Source organism: Pleurodeles waltl, chromosome 2_2 (assembly GCF_031143425.1).
Source record: "Pleurodeles waltl isolate 20211129_DDA chromosome 2_2, aPleWal1.hap1.20221129, whole genome shotgun sequence".
Lineage (NCBI taxonomy): Eukaryota > Metazoa > Chordata > Amphibia > Caudata > Salamandridae > Pleurodeles > Pleurodeles waltl.
In genome coordinates, this window is record NC_090439.1 from 1,192,221,264 (window position 1) to 1,192,246,898 (window position 25,635).

The window sequence follows — 25,635 nt, forward strand, 5'->3', positions numbered from 1 at the left end:
CCCGACCTGGCCCAATCCTAAAGAACATACAACTCTCAATAGTTGTTGCAGCCCTCGCTATGATTGCGGTCACCTCCCCATTATCAGGTACCTTCTCCTTTGAGGCCATCCCCTTGTCCCACTATCTCAGAAAGAACCTCTCAAGATGGGAAATCAGGCTTCAGCAGAGAGAATGATCTGAAATGCCCTCTCTTTAGGAACACTGATTAAAAGAGCAGCGTTCTCTGTTACGTCCTGGAAAAAAACAACCTACTTTCAGAAGAAGAGACTGGGTGTTAACCTCAAATGGACACAGAATTAGTGCTGATTTACATCTAGTTTCTAAATTCTTTGCTAGCATTTAGGCACATGCTTGTACAGGAAGTTCTGCTCATGATCATGGACTCAAGGGGCGAAAGAGCAAATCAAACACAGGGAAGGACAGGGATGCAAAGGCGGGGGGACCAAGGGGGCAAGAATACACTGATTTCTCTGTAAATTTCCTTTACCACTACATTTCCAGCAATGGTTCTATTTGCTGTGTTTGACATCATCCTCCATCCTTCCATTCTGGAGACACTAGTAGAATTTAGCATCAAAGAAAGCATCCTTGACTGGTTCTCCCGCCACCTCTCCCACATATCCAGCATCATCCTGGGGCCTCTTTCACATCAGCACCCTCCAGTACCAGGGTTGGGGCACCATAAGGCTCATGCTGACAGCTCCCTATCAGGTCACCACAATATTTAACGTCCTTCCAGCCAAGCTACAACCATATGAGGAGGCTCAGTTTGATGAAAGCTGGGATGTCAAGGTACCACAACATCACAGGGGTGGATTGCAGCTATCAACCAGTGGATACATGGAAGTCTCCTTTAACTTCAGTCTTCTGGAACAGTTGTCTTCTAATGAAGAGAATGGAAAAGCCACCAGCCTAATGCTGTCTGAAGTGAGAAACCTAAGAGTGATCATGGGTTCTAGACTTGATCTGCTCTATCAACCTCCGGTGCAAACCTTTCCACAGTGAGGTTTCTGCAGAAGGTCCAAACGACCATCTACCTCTTTCTGTCTTGTGTCCACTATGCAAATGGACTCCACCTGGGGTCCTGCAATTTCTTACATGAACACTAAAAAGACAAAGGGTGTGATTTAGATCTTGGTGGAGGGGAATACTCTGTCACAAACGTGATGGATATCCTGCCCGCCGTATTATGGTCACTTTACGTCCTATGGGGATTGTAATGTGGTAACATGGTGTACGGGATATCCGTCATGTTTGTTTTTCCCCTCTTCCAAGATCTAAATCAGACCCCATATCTCTCCTTCCCTCTAAGACCTCCATTCACAGTGCCAGGCTCCCCGCCTCACTGAGTCGCCATCCATGCAGTGCTTAATTTCAGCCAGGGTTGCAGGTGGGGTCCACAGCACACCTTTTACGGGATCAGGATGTATTTTTCATGCATGAGACTTTGACCCAGAACAGGAGACAGAAAGGCAGATTAGGGGATAAGAAGGAGGAACAGAATGAAAAACAGTGAGAAAGGGAGAAAGCAGAAATGAAAAACAACCCACAGGAGTGAGATACAGAGACTGGGAGTGTTGGGTGGTGGATGAAAGCGGTATTAGATGGAATAAAAACTAATTGTCAACCCTGGCAATCACCAGCTCTGGCTGCAGGCTTCAGAGAAAATTGTGGGCACCTGCACTTATTATTATATAAATTAAGCTTTGCATCCATGGGAAAGGCCCAGCTTCTGTTAGAATCTATCTTCAAAGATATTCCCAGAAGAAACCTCTCCACTCTAGAAATGCATGGATAGAACCTCCTTCTCTGTACAAGCACATAACTTTGGAATTATCTCATGGCAAAGAGAGGAAACATGAAAGATTACATGGAATCCAGCAAGTCAGTGGAAATGTGGCTAGTCCTTAAATGATCCGAGAGCAAGTCACAGACTCAGGATCAAATCCACCTGGAAAGGTATCTCTCCACCGAAGTGTTGCAGGCACGGACACCCACAGGTGACCCTCCCCTACGCTGCTACACTCCACGAGTGAGCACAGCCACAATATTCACAGACCTCAGAAGTAAAGGTCCCACAGCAAAATATTTGTAAAATAATTTCCCCACAAACCTTTTCTTCGCTACAGATTTCTCATTACAAAAGTCCATATCACTCAAACAACTTAATGACATTCCTGTCACTTTCATGACACCTGGCTTTGGCATATTGCAGGCCCTTGTGTTTTGTGTCCTCCCATCCCCTTATAAAAATCCGTCAGAGGCAGACTGCATTCAATGCTAAGACAGAATTTAAAATACTTTTTTTATTTAAAAAAAATGATGTTATGAACTTTTCTTAAAATGTTAATATCCTACAGTGCATGACACATTCAACAGCTTTGGAGACCCTTTATGAAGTGGAATACTGTGGATAACAGAATTGGGGCCCGATTTAGGGCGGACGGTTAATCCATCACAAACATGAAGGATATCACGTCCACCAGGTGATGATTCCCATAGGATAAAATGGGATCATAATACGGCAGAAGGGATATCGGTCATGTTTGTGGTGGAGTAACCCCATTGGCCAAACTCTAAATCAGGCCCTGTGGGCTTGATATAGATATCAGTGAATAGGTTATTCTGTCACAATGGTGATGGATACCCCATCTGCCAAAATATACATTCCATAGGCTATAATGGGATTTCTATTTCAAAGGAGGCGATATCCATCACTGATGTGCCAGAGTAACCCATCCACCAATATCTAAATCAAGCCCTAAATCTTAGACCAACTCACTGATTTCTAAATTGGTTTCTCACTCACACACATGTACCACTGCTAAGAACTAGATATCTATGCATTCTTTGTGAGACCATATCTGAGGAAGACGTACCAGTCCATAAGGGTCTGAAGTGGCCCCGATCATGCTTTGGATGAGGCTGATTGATGCGGGGTCACCGGCGATCATTGATGTCCCAGTGTCCACGATAGCCTGACATCCACCACTGCAGGCGATGACCTTCCCATTCATGGAGATGCTGTGGAGAGAGACATACTTGACTGACACACCTTGTGGCATATACTCGTAGGGAAAGCCTGGTTAGATGTCTGTCCTTCTACAAGAGTCTAACAAATCTGTACTTACTCTCTGTACCTACAGAAGCCCACAGACCATAGCTGTCTAGGGTACCAAGCCCAAACGTGTGCAAGATATGAGCAGTACATTTAAAATAAATATCTGGGGTTCTCTGCTCCTAATCATTACCACACCAGAATGTCAGGAACTTGCTCTACAGATACCATTGCCATAGTGTAACTAAACAGTACAGCAACTAAAACCAGAGAAAAAGATGACAAAGGATCTGACTGACCAAGGTGACCCCTGGGAGGTGAAACAAAGAACACACTTAATGCTCCTGCCTGCTTGCACCTGTACCTACAGCTCTCTCCATCACTAAGCAGGGGCTCCACAGGAGCTGCAGACTAAGGTGATCCCTGGCAGGAGGAACAAAGAACACTCAATTCTCCTCACCTGCTCTTGCTAGATCTTGAGGCTCTGAGCTCTTCTCATCAATGGGTGGGAGCTTCCCAGGAGATTCAGACCCTTGGTGTCTGAAGCAGGACATGACTGTAGGAGGTTGGCCTGGTGTGTGGTGGGTACCTATGGTACTTACATCTTATACCAGGTATTAGTGTAGAGTAGTCATTGTCTAGAAGCCGGGCTCTCTAGAGGTAGCTGTGGATGAGCAGCCAAGGCTTATCTAGGAGACATGCAAAGCTCATACCATACCACTGTAGTCACACAGTACTCACACACATTAAAGAAAACAGTCAGTATTACAAAAATAAAGGTACTTTATTTTGGTAACACAAATACCAAAAATACAAAAGATGCTATACACACTTAGGAGGTAAGTAATACACAAGTTATATACACTACTATGCAGAAATAGGCATAAAACAGTAAGAAAACAGTGTCATTAGTGAAGATCACAATAGAGGGAAATAGCCATATAGGGAGCAAAACCATATACTAAAAAAATAAACTACAAAAGTCAGTCCCCCACCTAGGTAAGCGAGTGTGTAGAGAGGAGCTGGGAGTACTAGGAACCCCCGAAAGGTAAGTACCACAACCCACCCCAGCGACCAGGAAAACAGGAATAAATCACAGTAAGTTTCCAAGAACACTCACATAAAGAAGAAAAGAAAAATACTGCAAAACCCAGAAGAGACTGCAAGACACCAACAGTGGATTCCTGGACTACAGGAGCTGTGGAAGGAGGGGCCCAAGTCCAAGAAGTATAGAAGAGTCCAGGAAGGGCAGGAGCCTCTACCCACTAGGATAAAGGTGCAAGACGTGAACCACAGGTGAAGAAGAAGAGTCAGCACTGCACCCAAAAAGATGAAGATGGATTTCTGGAGGGTGCAGGTTATGTACTACACTGTAAGGAAGATTGCAGTCTGGTTTGCGTCGTCGAGTTCTGCCAACAAGCTTTGGCACATGCAAAACTCGTAGTTAGTAGAAAGTGGATCTGCAGGGGACCACGAAGGACCAGATGGACTGTACTCAGGAGTGGGAGTCAGAGGGAGCCCTAGGCAACACAGAGAGCCCACAGAAGCCAAGGCACACCCACAGAAGTCCCACATGATGGGGACAGAAGTGTTGCAGAATTAGCCCATGCAGCACTACGACAAAGGCTCCCATGCTGTCGGAGAACCACTCAGGAAGCTATGCATCACTGGAAGGAGTGCTGGGGGTTGGAGCTTCAAGATGTATGAAGGAGGAAGGATGCCAACAAGCCTTGGCAGCTGCAAAGGATGTGGTGTATGGGGGTACTGTCCTGTGTGGGCAGTCAAAGGCTTACCTCCACCCAAGTTGGACATTTTGAAGAGAGGACTGTCGGGACTACTTCATTCTACCACCCGTGATGCAGGATCCATGCAGGAGAGGGGATCCACGCAGCCGGTCATCGTTCCAGGTGGTGCCTGCAGAAGCAGGGAAGTGACTCCTTCACCCCAAGGGAGATTCCTTCTTCTTTTTGATTCAGGCTATAGAGAGGCTGTCCTCAGAGGATGCACAACTGGGGAAATGTTGCATTTGCTGGAAGGAGCCATGGATACAATATTGCAGAAGGCATCTTGCTTCTTTGGTGTAGCTTGCCAGGTCCTAGAGCATCCAGATACCATTGTTCTCGGTCAGAAGTCAAAGTGCAGTGTACAGAGGACTCCTGCTGGAGAGTGGCAATCCGAATCTGAGGAACCACCCAAGAGAGATGCCCTAAATAGCCCTGAAAGAGGGATTGGTCACCTAGCTGGGTGACCACCTATAAGTAGGGGGCGCTGACGTCACCTGATGGCACTGAACACTCAGATGCTCCCAGAGTTCCCTGCACACCTTGACTCCAAGATGGCAAAACTCAAGGACCCTCTGGAGGAGCTCTGAGTACCACCCCTGTGGTAGTGATGGACAGGGAAGTGGTCACTCCACTTTCCTTTGTCCAGGTTTGTGCCAGAGCAGGGAGTGGAGGTCCCTGAACCAGTGTAGACTGGTTTATGTAAGGAGGGCATCAAATGTGCCCTTTAAAGCATTGCCAGTGACTTGGAGAGGTTACCCCCCAGCCTGTAAAACCTATTTCCAAAGGGAGAGGGTGCAACACCCCTTCCCAAAATCCTTTGTTCTGCCTTGCTGGACTTGAACTTCCCAAGCAACAGGAGGGCAGAAACCTGTCTGGGAGGTGGCAGCAGCTTGAGATGCCTGGAAACCCTCAGAAGGCTGAAATAGCAATACTGGGGGTCCTTTAAGGAGCCCCCAGAGTGCATGGAATCATACAAACAATGCTTGCAAATGTTTTGGGGTATGATTCTAACACGTTTGATACCAAACACGCATGTGTTCGGATTTACCATTATGTAGCTGGACATAGGTAGTGACCTATATAGGTAGTGACCTATGTCCAGTGTACACATAAAATGGCGTCAACACACTCATAAAGTCTGGGAAAATGGTCCTGGAGTTTGTAGGGGCACCTCTGCTAGAGCAGGTGTGCCATCACACACAGTTACTTTGCACCCTGTCCTCTGGGCTGGAGGGCCTGCCATAGGGTTGACTTATAAGTGACCTGGTGCAGTGAAAAGTGGCAGTGAAAGGGTGTTTGCACATTTTCACGCAGGCTGCACTGGCAGTCCTGCAGAACCCTTTGCTTGGGCTCCTTATGGGTGGCAAAATATATGCTGAAGCCCATAGGGATCCCCTAGAATCCCAATGTCCTGGGTACCTAGGTACCATATAATAGGGACTTATAGTGGGGGACAAGTGTGCAAATTGTGGAATGAAATACAGAGTTTTGGGAGAGAGAGCATAATCACTGGGGTCCAGGTTAGCAGAATCTCAGTGAACACAGTCAAACACACTGACATCAGGAAGAAAAAGGGGGTAACAATTCCAAGAAAGAGGGTACATTCCAACACAAACCACTGAACTATCCACCTGAGGTGCCTTGCCGGTTAGGTTGACTTTGCAGCTTCTCTCACTATGTTCTTCTCCACAGCAGCAAATCTGTTTCAGCATTCCTTTGCCATAGGGATTTCCAACTTTGTGGTACTGTCTTCGGCTGCTGCCTTCTGCCTTGTCCTACTAGAGGTTTTTCAATTTCCATTTCGGTGACTAAATCCAAATGTAGAAATCTTCACCACAGCTTAAACCCAAGGCCATATGACAATGGTGCTCCCTCCTTTGACCTCCCCTACAGCCTTGCCCCACTGATCTTTACCTTCTCAGAAATTTTTCTTCAAAAACAATTCTAATTCCGAAGGTAAGTGCTGACTGGACCTAATTCCTGTATCTGAACAGCATTCTAACCATGGTCGGACATATTTTTCGACTTTGATCAGGTCTTGCACAACTAGATGTCCATTGTTGGTACTGATATTTTCAGTGATAGATTTCCCTAAAAAAAATTGAAATTCTTAATTGCGGTTCTACGGATTGAACTGTTGTTTTTTTGTCAAATAATTTATTAACATTTTCTCTATTTTTTGTATTGTTTTGGTGTAGGAGGCTGTTCTGGTTTGTAGTGGGTACCTGTTGGAAATTGCCTTTCTGCAGGGTCACCCCCAAACCTTTTGCCTTCCGCCTTCTCTTTTTCTGACCTCATTTTTGCTGCCTTTACGACTCTGCACACTTCACCACTGCTAATCAGTGCTAAAGTGCATATGCTCTCTCCTTAAAACATGGTGACATTGGCTCGTACCCAATTGCCTTATTTAATTTACTTGTAAGTCCCTAGTCAAGTGCACTACATGTGCCCAGAGTCTGTAAATTAAATGCTAATAGTGGGCTGCAGCACTGGTTGTGCCACCCACATAAGTAGCCCCCTAACAGTGTCTCAGGCCTATTTTCAAGGCCTGTGCGTGCAATTTCCCTGCCACTACGACTTGGCATTTAAAAGTATTTGCCAAGCCTTAAACTCCCTTTTTTTCTACATACAGGTCACCCCTAGGTAGGCCCTAGGTAGCCCATAGGGCAGGGTCCTATGTAGGTAAAAGGCAGGACATGAACATGTATGTTCTATATGTCCTGGTAGTGTAAAACTCCTAAAATTTGTTTTACACTGCTGTGAGGCCTGCTCCTTACATAGGATAGCATTAGGGCTACCCTTATATACTGTTTGAGTGGTAGATCCTGATCTGAAAGAAGTAGCCAGGACATATTTAGTATGGCCAGAATGGTGATACAAAATTCTGCTTAATGGTGAAGTTGGATTACTAGTTTAGAAATGCTACTTTTAGAAAGTGAGCCTTTCTCTACACTTGGGGCCAGATGTAGGAAGCCTTTTGCGCCTCGCAAACAGCAAAAAACGCAGTTTGCGAGCTGCAAAAGGCTTAACGCGATGCACAACCTCAAATTGCGAGGCGGTATCGACTCGCAATTTGAGGCTGCGACTCGCAAATAGGAAGGGGTGTTCCCTTCCTATTTGCGACCGCATCGCCATGCAGAGTTGCTTTGGGACCGCGAATGCGGTCGCAAACCAACTCGCAGTTACCATCCACTTGAAGTGGATGGTAACACATTCGCAAAAGGGAAGGGGTCTCCATGGGACCGCTTCCCCTTTGTGAATGCCCCCAAAAATATTTTTTCAGAGCAGGCTGTGGTCCTATGGACCACTGCCTCCTCAGAAAAAAACAAAACTAAATGGTTTCGGAGCTTTTCTTTTTGCAGCTCGTTTTCCTTTAAGGAAAACGGGCTGGAAAAAGAAAAAAAAAAGCTGCTTTATTTTAAAGCAGTCACAGACATGTTGGTCTGCTGTCTCCAGCAGGCCACCATCCCTGTGAGTGCTTTGACTCGCTATGGGGTTGCAAACTGCGACCCACCTCATTAATTTTCATGAGGTGGGTCTTTGCGACCCCATAGCGAGTCGCAGAAGGTGTCTGAGACACCTTTCTGCAGAACATTTTGCGAGCTGCAAATTGCGAGTCGCTATGACTCGCTATTTTCAAGTCGCAAAATGTTTCTTTGCTACATCTGGCCCTTGAATCCTTCTCTGCCCTCCAAACCACGTCTAGCTAGGTTTAGTTGACAGCTCCCTTGTTCATTCACTCAGACAACCCCAAACACAGGATGTCACACTTGCATACATCTGCATATTGAATGGGTCTTCCTGGGCTGGGAGGGTGGAGGGCCTGACACTTACATGTCAAAGGTCAGTAGCTTGACCTCACATAAAAGACTGACACACCCCCTACTGGGACACTGGCGGACAGGATGGACTCTTTGAAGTCTCCCCCACTTCAAAGGCACATTTGGGTATTTAAGCAGGGTCTCTGACCCCACCAACTCAGACACTTCTGAAGTAGACCCTTCTAATTCACAGACACTGCTTGGAGAAGAAACCCTCAACCAGAACCTGCAACCTGCCAAGAAGAACTGCCTGGCTGCCAAAAGGACTACCCTGGACTGCTTTTCTGAGAAGGGCTGCTGCCTTGCTGTTGCCCTGCTGCCTTGTTGCTCTCTGGCTGTGCTAAGAAGTGCTCTCCAAGGGCTTAGATAAAGCTTGCCTCCTGTTCCTTGAAATCTCAGGACCAAAAAGACTTCATCTCTGCAAAGAACTTCTTGTGCACTGGAAATCGATGCAAAGCCTTTCTCTGCGTGGAAAATAAACGATGCATTGTCTGTGTGCGGCCGGAGAAATCGACGTACACCTCCCCGTTTTCCACACATCTCCTCCTCTGCGGTCCAAAAAGGTAAGTAATAGAACCCACCCCAGAGCCAAGGAAAGCAGCAGTAAATCACAGTAACTCACCTAGAACACACAAGAACACGAGTCAGAAGATTATGCAAGAACCAGAAGAGACTGAAAGACACCAAAAGGGGATTCTTGGACCTGAAGACCTGTAGAAGAAGGGGAGCAAGTCCAAAAAGCACAGAAGAGTACAGGGAGAACTGGAGCCCCTGCTGACCTGGATGAAGGTGCAAAAGAGGGTCTCTCCTCTGGGGGGTTCCTCAGATTCAGGTTACTAGACTCCAAGAGGACTCCTCTGCATCATTTACTTCATCTTCTACCTTCTACTGAGGTGTCTAGGAACTGGAAATTGTGCCCCCAATCTGATTCTGATATTGTGGGGCCAATTCAATGCACCCTGGGGGCTCCACCATGGACCCCCAGTACTGCCAAACCAGCTCTCTGAAGTTTCCATTGCATCCCCAGCTGCTGCCACCTCACAGACAGGGTTCTGCCCTCCTGGGGTTTGAGCAGCCCAATCCCAGGAAGGAAGAAAAAAGCATTTCCTTTAGGAGAGGGGTGTTACACCCTCTCCCTTTGCAAATAGGTGTTACAGGCATGGGAAGGGCCACCCTCCCAGAGCCTCTCAAAGTGCTTTGAAGGGCATAGATGGTGCCCTCCTTACATAATTCAGTCTACCCGGTCCCTGCTCTGGCATGAAACAGGACAAAGGAAAGGGGAGTGACTACTCCCCTGTCCATCACCACCCCTGGGGTGGTGACCAGAGCTCCTCCAGAGTGTCCCTGGGTGCTGCCATCTTGTTTTCAGGATGGTCAGGGAACTCTGGGAGCATCTGAATGGCCAGTGCCAGCAGCTGACGTCAGAGACCCTCCTGTTAGGTACACAGCTACCTCTAGACAGCCTGGCTTGTAGACACTGACTACTTTTCACTAATAAGGGATAACTGGACCTTGTATATGGTGTGACAACCTATGGTACCCACTACAGACCAGGCCAGCCTCCTACACTGAGGTCCTAGACCTTAAGGCAATGGTGGAGTCCAAAGAAATTGTATGGTGTCTGCCTATGACAAGCCAGTATCCTGACAGTACAGCATAGAGCCGGGCCAGTGAAAGGAGAAAAGCAAATATTACACATCTAGAATATTGTTAAATACCCAAAGCATGTCTCCTCAGTCTGGATTGGCAGGGGGGTAACCAGTTTACAAGCAGCTGTAGGACATGCTCCTGGGGATCCATGCAAGGGAAGCAGGGGCACTCCATGGGCACAAACCATTGAGTCATCTGAAATAGAGCAGGAAATCCATCCAGGAGTGCTGCTATCCCAACCCACTGCTATTGGCGGCATGAGCAGGAATGTGAGGGGGACACCAGCAGTGACTCTGGCAAATAAATGCAGTCAGATTAATAAATAGGTGAGGGAAGAAAGTTTGTGGTTAGAAGGAAGTAAAGCAGGGGATTGTTAAAGGTAAGGGGCTCAAGGACTCAACCCTTATCTGCATCTGAAAGATGTATTTAATCTTTCTGTCCTTAGACTCTCTGGACCCCAACTGGACACCAGAGCTGAATAGACTGAAGGGAGAGCCTCAGTGCACTGAGATCTACTTAAACGATGACAGAGGTCAGTTGTAGGGAGGGTGGATTCTAGGGATGCGTGGAGACGGTGATCCAAGCACAACTGGTCATCCATGAACCGGCAGGAGAAAGCACCTGGGGAGGCAAATAGAAAACACCAACGGGTATATTGTGCAGGAAGTTTTAAAAAGATATCTCTCACTGCACCCAAAAATGCAAGTAGCATTAGCACCTAGTGTCCATTTCAAAACTCCCAGAGAGGTCCACCATGCTCAAGGCTGCGGGTGGAACCAGGGTAAGGGAGGAGTGGGGTCGATGTGTAGGTCTTTATTTATTACACTGATTGTATCATTTTTCCAATTCCTGATATATATTTACCCAAAACGGAGCAGCCCTGTGTCCCTATGACTGTTTCAGGACACCCTAGCACATGCAGAACCTGCCACATACACCTGCCTTTTGTGATATACCAGCACTTTTGCACTGCTAGCAGCACCCAGGTCAGGCTCCCCCTGCACCCTAGCACAGGTAGAACCAGTCCCACACACCTGCCTATTGTAATAAACCAGTACTTCTGTACTGTGAAGGACACCCAGTACAGGCTCCCCCTGCACCCTAGCACAGGTAGAACCAGTCCCGCACACCTGTCTTTTGAGATATACCAGTACTTATGAATGATTAGTGGCACCCAGGTCAGACTGTTGCTTTACCCTAGCATAGATACCAGTCCCACATGCCTGTCTATTGTAATATACCAGTACTTACACACTATTATTGGCACCCAGGTAAGGCTCCCGCTCCACCCTAGCACAGGTAGAACTATTTGTACACACCTGTCTATTGAGATATACCGGTACTTCTACTGTGTTAGCAGCACCCAGGTCAGGCTCCTGATACATCCTAACACAGGGAGAATCAGCTTCACACACCTCTGTCTGTTGTGATACACCAGTACATCTGCACTGTGACGGACACCCATGTCAGGCACCCGCTGCACCCTAGCACAGGTAAAGCCAGTCCCACAGACCTGTCGATGGTGATCTGCTAGTACTTCTGCACTGTGACGGACACCCATGTCAGGCACCCGCTGCACCCTAGCACAGGTAAAGCCAGTCCCACAGACCTGTCGATGGTGATCTGCTAGTACTTCTGCACTGTGACGGACACCCATGTCAGGCACCCGCTGCACCCTAGCACAGGTAAAGCCAGTCCCACAGACCTGTCGATGGTGATCTGCTAGTACTTCTGCACTGTGACGGACACCCATGTCAGGCCCCCGCTGCACCCTTGCACAGGTAGAACCAGTCCCACAGACCTGTCGATGGTGATCTGCTAGTACTTCTGCACTGTGACGGACATCCATGTCAGGCCCCCGCTGCACCCTAGCACAGGTAAAACCAGTCCCACAGACCTGTCGATGGTGATCTGCTAGTACTTCTGCACTGTGACGGACACCCATGTCAGGCACCCGCTGCACCATAGCACAGGTAAAGCCAGTCCCACAGACCTGTCGATGGTGATCTGCCAGTACTTCTGCACTGTGACGGACACCCATGTCAGGCACCCGCTGCACCCTAGCACAGGTAAAGCCAGTCCCACAGACCTGTCGATGGTGATCTGCTAGTACTTCTGCACTGTGACGGACACCCATGTCAGGCACCCGCTGCACCCTAGCACAGGTAAAGCCAGTCCCACAGACCTGTCGATGGTGATCTGCTAGTACTTCTGCACTGTGACGGACACCCATGTCAGGCACCCGCTGCACCCTAGCACAGGTAAAGCCAGTCCCACAGACCTGTCGATGGTGATCTGCTAGTACTTCTGCACTGTGACGGACACCCATGTCAGGCACCCGCTGCACCCTAGCACAGGTAAAGCCAGTCCCACAGACCTGTCGATGGTGATCTGCTAGTACTTCTGCACTGTGACGGACACCCATGTCAGGCACCCGCTGCACCCTAGCACAGGTAAAACCAGTCCCACAGACCTGTCGATGGTGATCTGCCAGTACTTCTGCACAGGTAAAGCCAGTCCCACAGACCTGTCGATGGTGATCTGCTAGTACTTCTGCACTGTGACGGACACCCATGTCAGGCACCCGCTGCACCCTAGCACAGGTAAAGCCAGTCCTACAGACCTGTCGATGGTGATCTGCCAGTACTTCTGCACAGTGACCGGCACCCAGGTCAGGCTCCCGCTGTAGTATGAAGAGTCGATCCCACCAAAGATGACCACGCTTCCAGTGTCCTTATGGCTGCAACACATAAAATCTGGTTTTAGTTTTATCCACTGACAGAGTTGTAACTTGTAAGCAAACACTTGGGCATGTAACATCAGCAAATCATGTATGCGAGTGCAGCTCTCTGCCAACAATCATGCAAAATCAAGTAGGGACACCAAAGCAACCATGTGCATTAGAGGGGATGGATACATTTTGAATCAAGAGTTGGACCCCATGATGGGACCGCTCTTCTTCTGCCCAGTTCCTCCTCGAACATGGATGCATTTGAGGCCATTGAAAGCCCTCCCCTAAATCTAATCCTTCCAATATGAAGATCCCATTAATGTAATCAGTCTCTGAATGGCGGCTCCCACGGACTTCACAGAATGCTGTAGTGCGCTTTCTTGTTTTCTCACCAGTGCTTCAATGTCTGCTGATCCTAGTTAAAGGTCTGGTCTTTTGTGGCAGTCTCAAAAACTAAAGTAGGTTTGTGATTGGTTCTTGATATCTGATTGAGGTGAGCAGCTGTAAAGCTTTAACCAGATCTTCAGTGGGCTTCACAGAATGAGATACTAGAAAAATGTCCCAAACTCTGTCCTAGTAGGGCTATACATGGGAATTTGTATTTTGTGACAGTCATGTCTTTATTATTCAGTCCACTCAATACTCCTTTCTTCTCAATATGGAGTCTTGGATTTTTCTAACCCATACATTTTTTTGCTGATCGAAAGGCAATTTCAGACACCTGTACTCACCTTCAGGTGATACTCTCAGGACATGGAACAGCTTTCCCACCGATATCAGAACTACCTTGACTCCCTTGGCCTTCTGAAAGGAGTTGGTGATTGAGCTCTTCCAGAAGCACAATTCTCTGGTCTTCACCCCTAGCACACCACCAAGAGCAATGTACCTGCTAGCCACCTCTCTGGACTCTACTGTGTATCCTACCCTCTGGCCATCATGCTGGGGTCATCACCTAGCTGGGTGTTCACTGCACTTCTACAGGCATACCTTCAACTAGCATTGGCTAAAACAAGGCATTGGTCAAATTCAGATTCAAACTTCTCTGGTTGTTAAAGGAGGGGCCTAACAGTACAGGATTCAAATATCAATGGAGGTAGAGAGAGAGTCTGAAACTATGTTTGCAACAAGGAGGAATCTAGGAGTGGATAGTTGACGGAGTAGTAAAGTGACCTGTGATGGCACATAATATGTATGAGTGACCTACAGTGATAGGAGAATTATTTATTAACTGTCTGGAGGGAAACCCAAAGAGACCATTGAAGCCTGCTTGGAGAAGTCATGTCTCAGTGACAGATCATGTGTAAGTGGAACACGAGTAAGGTCCATGTGAGTCACTGCACTGACACAAACATATGAAGAGTACAGCAAGGATTTTGCTCATCCATTTTAGGTATAAAAGGATTATTAATCTACAAGTTGCTTCTCATCATCATCTGTGAAGTTGACCACGTGTGACATGGATCGCCTGTGGAGTGAACCTTCTGTGACATGAACATCCTGTGATGCGTGCCTCCTGTAATGTGAACCTCCTGTGGTGTGAACCTTCTGTGGCATGGCCCTCCTATGGCATGAACCTACTATGACGTGGACCTCCTGTGATGGGGCTCCTTGTGACACGGACCTCCTGCAGCAGAAACCTCCTGTATCGTGGACCTTTTCTGACGTGAACCTTCTATGATGTGGATCGCCTTGGTGGTCCTGCGAGACCAACATCTTGGAGGAGGAAGCTTGTGTGCTTCAGTGACCTGATAAACAGACATTAATGATGATGGGAGTCTTGGGATCCTGAACCAGGTTCTAGTTCATGTGAGCTGAGGCTCTGCAGGCCGAGGCCACCAGTTCCAAAACTGAGCTAAGAGGTGGACAAGAGGATACAGTGTCACAAAAGTCCAAACTCTGTAGGCTGCAGTAGGTGACAGCCCTCACATGTGAAACTTTCCTAGCACATGAAAATAGATCAATACTTGAAAGACTCAAGGCTTGAAAGACTCTTGACACTGCCCCTGAGAATGGGACCTTGGTGTGACTTCAATCAGGGACCTCTAGGGGAGCTGCGGTATTGCCTGCTCACCCTGCTTTATAGAGTATATGATGGGATCGCTCTGGTGAAGACCTTCTCCCTGCAGCCTCAGAGCTGAGACTTTGGAGCAGTGCAGGGATCAAGGGCAGTGAGGGGAAGCATGTGTGAGACGCTCACTCTGGAGGAGACCTTCTCCCTCCAGCCTGCAGAGCTGAGACCCTGGAGCTGCGCAAGGTTGAGGGCAGTGAAGGGAAGCATGTGTGAGACGCTCACTCTGGAGAAGACCTTCTCTCTGCAGCTTCCAGAGCTTAGTCCTTGGAGTGTAGTGAGATATGTGTGAGATGTCACTCAGGAGGAGACCTTCTCCCTGCAGCATCCAGAGCCGAGACCTTAGAACGTTGGAGGGTTCAGGGTCAGGGAAGTGAAGCATGTGTGAGACGATCACTCTGGTGGAGAGCTTCTCCCTGCACCCTTCACAGTGGAGTTTGAGCGCTGCAACATTCAAGGGCAGTAAAGGGAAGCCTGTATGAAGTGCTCACTCTTGAGGAGACGTCCTTCCTGCAGCCTTCAGAGCTGAGACCTTGGAGTGGTGCAGGGCTCAAGGGGAGTAAAGTAAAGCATGAGTAAGATACTGATTCAGGAGGAGACCTTCTCCCTGCAGCCTCAGAACTGAGAACCTGGAGTGGTGAAGGGCTCAAGGGCAGAGAAGTGAAGCATGTGTGAGACACTCAGTCAGGAGGAGACCTTCTCCCTGCAGCCTCCAGATATGAGAACCTGAAGCAGTGCAGCGTCAATGGAAGAGAAGTGAAGCACGTGTGAGACGCTCAGTCTGGAGGACATCATCTCCCTGCAGCCCCCAGAGCTGAGAACTTAGAGAGGTGCTTGCTTCAAGAGAAATAAAGTGAACTATGTGTGAGACATTCACTCTGGAGGAGACTTTCTCCCTGCAGCCTCTAGAGCTCAGAAGTTAGAGGAGTGCAGGTTTCAAGGGCAGTGAAGTGAAGCATGTGTGAGACACTCAGTCTGGAGGAGACCTTCTCCCTGCTGTCTCCAGATCTGAGACCTTTGCGTGGTGCAGGTTTCAATGGCAGTGAAGTCCAGCATGTGTGAGACACTCAGTCTGGAGGAGACCTTCTCCCTGCTGTCTCCAGATCGGAGATCTTTGCGTGGTGCAAGTTTCAATGGCAGTGAAGTCAAGCGTGTGTAAGACCCTCACTCTGGAGGAGACGTTTCCCCTTCCACTTCCATAAATGAAACCTTGGAGTGGTGCAGGGCTCATGGGCAGTGAAGTCAAGCTTGTGTGAGATGCTCACTCTGGAGGAGACCTCCCTGCTACCTGTAGAGCAGAGACCATGGAGCAGTGCAGGTTTCAAGGGCAGCGAAGTCAAGCATGTGTGAGACGCTCACTCTTAAGGAGACCTTCTTCCTGCAGCCTTCAAAGCTGAGAACCTGAAGCAGTGCAGGTTTTAAGGGCAGTGAAGTCAAGTTTCTGTGAGACGCTCACTCTGGAGGAGACCTCGCTGCTACCTGTAGAGCAGAGACCATGGAGCAGGGCAGGTTTCAAGGGCAGTGAAGTGAAGCTTGTGTGAGACGCTCAGTCTGGAGGAGACCTTCTTCCTGCTGTCTCCAGATCTGAGACCTTTGCGTGGTGTAGGTTTCAAGGGCAGTAAAGTCAAGCTTGTGTGAGACGCTCACTCTGGCGGAGACGTTTCCTCTTCCACTTCCATAAATGAAACCTTGGAGTGGTGAAGGGCTCATGGGCAGTGAAGTCAAGCTTGTGTGAGACGCTCAGTCTGGAGGAGACCTTCTTCCTGCTGTCTCCAGATCTGAGACCTTTGCGTGGTGCAGGTTTCAAGGGCAGTGAAGTCAAGCATGTGTGAGACGCTCACTCTGGAGGAGACCTTCTTCCTGCTGTCTCCAGATCTGAGACCTTTGCGTGGTGCAGGTTTCAAGGGCAGTGAAGTCAAGCATGTGTGAGACGCTCACTCTGGAGGAGACCTCCATGCTATCTTTAGAGCTGAGACAATGAAGCAGTGCAGGTTTCAAGGGCAGTGCAGTCAAGCATGTGTGAGACGCTCACTCTGGAAGAGACCTTCTTCCTGCTGTCTCCAGATCTGAGACCTTTGCGTGGTGCAGGGTTCAAGGGCAGTGAAGTCAAGTTTCTGTGAGACGCTCACTCTGAAGGAGATCTCCCTGCTACCTGTAGAGCAGAGACCATGTGTGAGAAAGTAGCCTCTTTCTAGCCTTGTTACCCCCACTTTTGGCCTGTTTGTGAGTGTATGTCAGGGTGTTTTCACTGTCTCACTGGGATCCTGCCAGCCAGGGCCCAGTGCTCATAGTGAAAACCCTATGTTTTCAGTATGTTTGTTATGTGTCACTGGGACCCTGCTAGTCAGGACCCCAGTGCTCATAAGTTTGTGACCTATAAGTAGGTGTTCCCTGTGTGATGCCTAACTGTCTCACTGAGGCTCTGCTAACCAGAACCTCAGTGGTTATGCTCTCTCATTTCTTTCAAATTGTCACTAACAGGCTAGTGACCAATTTTACCAATTTACATTGGCTTACTGGAACACCCTTATAATTCCCTAGTATATGGTACTGAGGTACCCAGGGTATTGGGGTTCCAGGAGATCCCTATGGGCTGCAGCATTTCTTTTGCCACCCATAGGGAGCTCTGACAATTCTTACACAGGCATGCCACTGCAGCCTGAGTGAAATAACGTCCACGTTATTTCAGAGCCATTTTACACTGCACTTAAGTAACTTATAAGTCACCTATATGTCTAACCTTTACCTGGTAAAGGTTAGGTGCAAAGTTACTTAGTGTGAGGGCACCCTGGCACTAGCCAAGGTGCCCCCACAGTTTTCAGGGCCAATTCCCCGGACTTTGTGAGTGTGGGGACACCATTACACGCGTGCACTACATATAGGTCACTACCTATATGTAGCTTCACATTGGTAACTCCGAATATGGCCATGTAACATGTCTATGATCATGGAATTGCCCCCTCTATGCCATCCTGGCATAATTGGCACAATCCCATGATCCCAGTGGTCTGTAGCACAGACCCTGGTACTGCCAAACTGCCTTTCCTGGGGTTTCACTGCAGCTGCTGCTGCTGCCAACCCCTCAGACAGGTTTCTGCCCTCCTGGGGTCAAGCCAGGCTTGTCCCAGGATGGCAGAACAAAGGACTTCCTCTGAGAGAGGGTGTTACACCCTCTCCCTTTGGAAAATGGTGTGAAGGCAGAGGAGGAGTACCCTCCCCCAGCCTCTGGAAATGCTTTCTTGGGCACAGATGTGCCCAATTCTGCATAAGCCAGTCTACACCGGTTCAGGGGACCCCTTACCCCTGCTCTGGCGCGAAACTGGACAAAGGAAAGGGGAGTGACCACTCCCCTGACCTGCACCTCCCCTGGGAGGTGTCCAGAGCTCCTCCAGTGTGCTCCAGACCTCTGCCATCTTGGAAACAGAGGTGCTGCTGGCACACTGGACTGCTCTGAGTGGCCACTGCCACCAGGTGACGTCAGAGACTCCTTCTGATAGGCTCCTTCAGTTATTGCTAGCCTATCCTCTCTCCTAGGTAGCCAAACCCTCTTTTCTGGCTATTTAGGGTCTCTGTCTCTGGGGAAACTTTAGATAACGAATGCAAGAGCTCATCAGAGTTCCTCTGCATCTCTCTCTTCACCTTCTGCCAAGGAATCGACTGCTGACCGCGCTGGAAGCCTGCAAAACTGCAACATAGGAGCAAAGACGACTACTGCAACTCTGGAACGCTGATCCTGCCGCCTTCTCGACTGTTTTCCTGGTGGTACATGCTGTGGGGGTAGTCTGCCTCCTCTCTGCACTAGAAGCTCCGAAGAAATCTCCCGTGGGTCGACTGAATCTACCCCCTGCAACCGCAGGCACCAAAAAGCTGCATTACCGGTCCCTTGGGTCTCCTCTCAGCACGACGAGCGAGGTCCCTCGAATCCAGCAACTGTGTCTAAATGACCCCCACAGTACAGTGACTCTTCAGTCCAAGTTTGGTGGAGGTAAGTCCTTGCCTCCCCACGCCAGACTGCATTGCTGGGAACCACGACTTTTGCAGCTACTCCGGCCCCTGTGCACTTCCGGAAGAAATCCTTTGTGCACAGCCAAGCCTGGGTCCACGGCACTCTAACCTGCATTGCACGACTTTCTAAGTTGGTCTCCGGCGACGTGGGACTCCTTTGTTCAACTTCGGGTGAGCACTGTTTCATGCATCCTCGTAGTGCCTGTTTCTGGCACTTCTCCGGGTGCTACCTGCTGCTGAGAGGGCTCCATGTCTTGCTCGACGTCCCCTCTCTCTCCTGACGCAATTTGCGACATCCTGGTCCCTCCTGGGCCATAGCAGCATCCAAAAACGCTTACCGCACGATTTGCAGCTAGCAAGGCTTGTTGGCGGTCTTTCGGCGGGAAAACACTTCCACGCGACTCTCCACGGCAAGTGGGATCCGTCCACCAAAGGGGAAGTCTCTAGCCCTTTTCGTTCCTGCAGAAACCTCAGCTTCTTCTGTCCAGTAGAAGCTTCTTTGCACCCACAGCTGGCATTTCCTGGGCATCTGCCCATCTCCGACTTGCTTGTGACTTTTGGACTTGGTCCCCTTGTTCCACAGGTACCCTCGACTGGAAATCCATTGTTGTTGCATTGCTGGTTTGTGTCTTTCCTGCAGCATTCCTCTATCACGACTTCTATGTCCTTGGGGGAACTTTAGTGCACTTTGCACTCACTTTTCAGGGTCTTGGGGTGGGCTAATTTTCTAACCCTCACTATTTTCTAATAGTCTCAGCGACCCTCTACAAGGTCACATAGGTTTGGGTTCCATTCGTGGTTCGCATTCCACTTTTGGAGTATATGGTTTGTGTTGCCCCTATCCCTATGTGTCCCCATTGCACCCTATTGTAACTATACATTGTTTGCACTGTTTTCTAAGACTATACTGCATATTTTTGGTATTGTGTACATATATCTTGTGTATATTTCCTATCCTCTCACTGAGGGTACACTCTGAGATACTTTGGCATATTGTCATAAAAATAAAGTACCTTTATTTTTAGTATAACTGTGTATTGTGTTTTCTTATGATATTGTGCAAGTGACACTTGTGGTACTGTAGGAGCTTCACTCGTCTCCTAGTTCAGCCTAAGCTGCTCTGCTAAGCTACCATTATCTATCAGCCTATGCTGCTAGACACCCTATACACTAATAAGGGATAACTGGGCCTGGTGCAAGGTGCAAGTACCCCTTGGTACTCACTACAAGCCAGTCCAGCCTCCTACACCATGGAGCAGGGCAGGTTTCAAGGGCAGTGAAGTCAAGTATGTGTGAGACACTCAGGGGCATATTTATACTCTGTTTGCGCCAAATGTGCATCAAACTTTTTGACGCACAATCGGCGCAAACCCTGCCCCATATTTATACTTTGACGTCCGACCCCGCGGGCGTCAAAGTTCCACCATGTGCGTCATTTTTTGGAAGGGGGAACCAGCCTTGCATTAATTATATGCAAGGTAGGCGTTCCCTTCCAAAAAATGACTTTAAGGCCTGTGCCCCATATTTATACTCTGATGTCATTTTGACGCACATGAGGGGGCAGGCCTTAAAAAACGGCGCCCAGCCTGATGGGCGCCGTTTTTTAACGCCTGGGTCAGAGCAGGTGTTAAGGGACCTGTGGGCTCAGAAGGAGCCCAGAGGTGCCCTCCCATGCCCCCAGGGACACCCCCTGCCACCCTTGCCCACCTCAGGAGGACACCCAAGGCTGGAGGGACCCATCCCAGGGAAGTTGAGGTAAGTTGGGGTAAGTATTTTTTTTCTTATTTTTTTTGTGGCATAGGGGGGCCTGATTTGGTCCCCCCCTACATGCCACTATGCCCAATGACCATGCCCAGGGGACATAAGTCCCCTGGGCATGGCCATTGGGCAAGGGGGCATGATTGCTAAGACAGGAGTCATGTCAATGGAGGTTGGGCGTCAAAACAACTGGCACAAATGGGGTTGAGGCCTGAATTTTGCCTCAGACTTGACTTGCCCCATTTTTTGACGCCCAACCTCCATTTTCCCCTACGCCGGCGCTGCCTGGTCTGAGTCATTTTTTTTTACGCACACCAGTCCGCAGCGAGGGCTAACGTCATTAAATAAATAAGGCGCCCGCATGGCGCTTTGGAATGGCGTTAGCCGGCGGTAAAATTTTTGACGCACAACAGCGTTGGCGCAGTTGTGCGTCAAAAAGTATACATATGGGCCTCAGTCTGAAGGAGACCTTCTCCCTGCTGTCTCCAGATCTGAGACCTTTGCGTGGTGCAGGTTTCAAGGGCAGTGAAGTCAAGTTTCTGTGAGACGCACCACCACGACATTTAAGTGCCTCTTGGATATTTGAACATTGAGGGTAGTTCCGAGGACTTCCGGTTTTTCAAACTAGCCTTGATAAGACAAGTAATCAGCTAATATTAGACTGCGCATGTCAGTGCTTGTCTCAGTCTGGATAAGGTTATCACGGCTGTTCTCCAAGCGCTATAGTATACCCTGTAACCTACTGTGCCTATCAGTAATGCTTTCTTAAACAGCAGCAACAAAGCAATCTCTGGCTAAAGATTGTCTCCCTGAATACCGTCTAGACTCGAGGCGCTGTACCCGGTGGTGACTCCGACATGGAGCACTGGAGCCTGTCAGTAGGAGGTACTTCCTGTCTGTCCCGCCCAGGGCTGTGCCACCTATCCCTCTAATTAAAGGGGTTCCCCTCCCTAAACCCCTATTACTCCCGCCATAGTTAAAGGGCTACCACTTCCTGAACCCTTCGATGTCTCTAGTTAAAGGGATTCCAGTCCATGAACCCCTCTATAACTCTACATATAATGGTTCCTCTCCCTGAACCCCCATTACTTCTCTCTAGTTAAAGGGGTTCATCTCCCTGAACCCCCATTACTGCCTCTAGTTAAAAGGGTTCCTCTGCCTCAACCCCCATTACTGCCTCTCTAATTAAAGGGGTTCCCCTCCCCGAACCCCTATTACTCCCGCCATAGTTAAAGGACTACCACTTCCTGAACCCTTCTATGTCCCCAGTTAAAGGGATTCCAGCCCCTGAACCTCTGTATACCTCTACTTATAACGGTTCCTCTCCCTGAACCCCCATTACTGCCTCTCTAGTTAAAGGGGTTCCCCTCCCTGAACCCCTCCATCCCTCTACATATAATGGTTCCTTTCCCTGAACCCCCAATACTGCCTCTCTAGTTAAAGGGGTTCCCCTCCCTGAACCCCTCCATCCCTCTACATATAATGGTTCCTTTCCCTGAACCCCCAGTACTGCCTCTCTAGTTAAAGGGGTTCCCCTCCCTGAACCCCTCCATCCCTCTACATATAATGGTTCCTTTCCCTGAACCCCCAGTACTGCCTCTCTAGTTAAAGGGGTTCCCCTCCCTGAACCCCTCCGTCCCTCTACATATAATGGTTCCTTTCCCTGAACCCCCAGTACTGCCTCTCTAGTTAAAGGGGTTCCCCTCCCTGAACCCCTCGGTCCCTCTACATATAAAGGTTCCTCTCTCTGAACCCCCAGTACTGCCTCTCTAGTTATAGGGGTTCTTCTCCCCGTCTCCTTAGGGCTGTCCTCCCCTCCCCACTCCGTGCTGTTATGTTTCTTCTCCATGAGGTTGGCACCTGTGCCCCCGGCATGGAGTTTCTGCCGAGGATCACACGGGATGTCCAGTGCAGCCGCTGGTCATCTCTGCCTCCACCCATCCTGCCCTGTGACGTGTCCCAGAGGAAAGACCCTTAGCAGCCACGCTGAGACCCTTGTGCTCTCCAAGGCGCTATCAAGAGTACAACTTCTCCAACTTTCTGCAGTTCCTGCTCGAACGCTCCCTCCGTGGGTAACCTACCTCACTCGGGCCAGGACTCGCTTCTAGGCGCATCTTGACTCACCGGTGGGCACTTCAAGGAGCTTGTCTGTCACTGCCCAGCAGCCCCACCCCTTGCTTCAGCGTCCCTCGTGCGCCTCGAAGCCTTCAGTACCGCCTCCCTTATGCCCCTTGAAGTAGGATGCCCAGGCGTCCCGGGGTTGCCGGGACAGTCCCGGTTTCTCACAAACTGTCCCGGCAGATTTAGACACATTTAGCTCATGGCCCGGTTTCTGGAGAGGGTTTCCTGAAAACGCAGGGAGTTATTTTTTGTTTTCCACAGCAGAGATACTCAGCAAGAGTTAGCAGAAAGCAATTCAGGTAACAGGCATTATTACTCTGGCTTTGAAAATTGCATTTTATTAATGTTCTTAGCGCCACTTTTGTAATTCTACCCAGATAAGCGCTGTAATTCCGTGCGTTTGGTTGAAGCCAAACTATCCTTCTATTTTTGTGAAATGTCCCGGTTTTGGGCTTTAAAATTCTGGTCACCCTACTGTAGGAGGCTGGCCTGGCTTGTAGTGGGTACCAAAGGTACTTACACCAGGCCCAGTTATCCCTTATTAGTGTAGTGTAGGCAGTGTCTAGAAGCCAGGCTCTCCAGAGGAAGCTGTGGATGAGCGGCCAAGGCTTATCTACGAGGCATGCAAATCTCATGTGATAACACTGCAGTCACACACTACTCACACACATTAAAGACAATACTCAGTGTTACAAAAATAAAGGTACTTTTTTTTAGTCACACAATGCCAAAAATACTTTGAAGGCTATACTCCCTTAGAAGGTAAGTAAATTACACAATATATACACTAGTAACCAAAAACAAGTAAGTACACAGTAGAAAAACATCGCAAATAGTGAAAATCACAATACGTCACAAAAGGCCTAGGGAGAACAAAAACCATATGCTAAAATAGTGGAATGTGAATGTTGGTTTCCTACCTAGGCAAGTGTAGTGTGTAGAGGGGCGCTGGGAGTGTAACAAAACACCGTAGGTAAGTAATATATCCCACCCTAGAGCGCAGGAAAGCAGGAGTAAAACACAGCAAGTTTCCGAAAACACACTAGAAATCGTGATAGAAGATATTGCAAGAACCAGAACAGACTGCAAGACACCAATGATGGATTCCTGGACCTGAAGACCTGTGGAAGAAGGGGACCAAGTCCAAGAAGCACAGAAGAGTCCAGGGAGAACAGGAGCCCCTGCTGGATGGATAAATACAGTCTGGTTTGCGTCGCTGGATTACACCATCAAGCCTTGGCACCGCAAAGCTCGCCATTAGCAGAAAAGGGACATGGTGGCCTCTACCCAGGAGTGGGAGACAGAGGGGGCTCTAAGCAACTCAAAGAACCCTCAGAAGACCAGGCAGCTTTCACAGGAGTCCCACAGCACAGGGACAAAGAAGGTGCAAAAGGAGGCCCACGCAGCACAACACAAAAGGATCCCACGCCGCCGGAGAACCACTAAGGAAGCTGTGCATTGCAGGAAGGAGTGCTGGGGGCCGGAGCTGTGCTGTGCATGAAGAACTTTGTGGAAGGTCGCACACAACCCTTTGCAACCAGAAGTCACGCGGTGCAAGAGGGTACTGTCTTGCGTGGGGAGGTGTAGGAGGCTGGACTGGCTTGTAGTGAGTACCAAGGGGTACTTGCACCTTGCACCAGGCCCAGTTATCCCTTATTAGTGTATAGGGTGTCTAGCAGCTTAGGCTGATAGATAATGGTAGCTTAGCAGAGCAGCTTAGGCTGAACTAGGAGACGTGTGAAGCTACTACATTACCACCTAGTGTCATATGCACAATATCATAAGAAAACACAATACAGAGTTATACTAAAAATAAAGGTACTTTATTTTTATGACAATATGCCAAAGTATCTCAGAGTGTACCCTCAGTAAGAGGATAGGAAATATACACAAGATATATATACACAATACCAAAATATGCAGTAATAGTCTTAGAAAACAGTGCAAACAATGTATAGTTACAATAGAATGCAATGGAGGCACATAGGGATAGGGGCAACACAAACCATATACTCCAAAAGTGGAATGCGAACCACGAATGGACCCCAAACCTATGTGACCTTGTAGAGGGTCGCTGGGACTATTAGAAAATAGTGAGAGTTAGAAAAATAACCCTCCCCAAGACCCTGAAAAGTGAGTGCAAAGTGCACCAAAGTTCCCCTAAGGACAAAAGAGTCGTGTTAGAGGAATAATGCAGGAAAGACACAAACCAGCAATGCAACAACTGTGGATTTCCAATCTAGGGTACCTGTGGAACAAGGGGACCAAGTCCAAAAGTCACAAGCAAGTCGTAGATGGGCAGATGCCCAGGAAATGCCAGCTGCGGGTGCAAAGAAGCTTCGACTGGACAGAAGAAGCTGAGGTTTCTGCAGGAACGAAAAGGGCTAGAGACTTCCCCTTTGGTGGACGGATCCCTCTCGCCTTGGAGAGTCGTGCAGAAGTGTTTTCCCGCCGGAAGGACGCCAACAAGCCTTGCTACACGCAAATCGTGCGTTTGGCGTTTTTGGAAGCTGCTGGGGCCCAGGAGGGACCAGGAGGTCGCAAATTGGACCTGCAGAGAGAGGGGACGTCGAGCAAGACAAAGAGCTCTCACTGAAGCAGGTAGCACCCAGAGAAGTGCCAGAAACAGGCACTACAA

At 48.8% G+C, this 25,635-nt stretch overlaps 1 protein-coding gene across 1 annotated transcript in view; it reads right to left on the minus strand.

Annotated features, from left to right (window-relative positions):
• LOC138279281 (pepsin A-like) overlaps positions 1-25,635 on the minus strand; it is a 151,865-nt gene that overhangs the window by 53,825 nt on the left and 72,405 nt on the right. The window contains exons 6-7 of the mRNA XM_069219393.1: positions 12,938-13,054; positions 2,881-3,025 (exon numbers count right to left, since the gene is read on the minus strand). Of these exons, the coding sequence (XP_069075494.1) occupies positions 2,881-3,025; positions 12,938-13,054 (262 nt within the window). The remainder of the gene's footprint in view (positions 1-2,880; positions 3,026-12,937; positions 13,055-25,635) is intronic.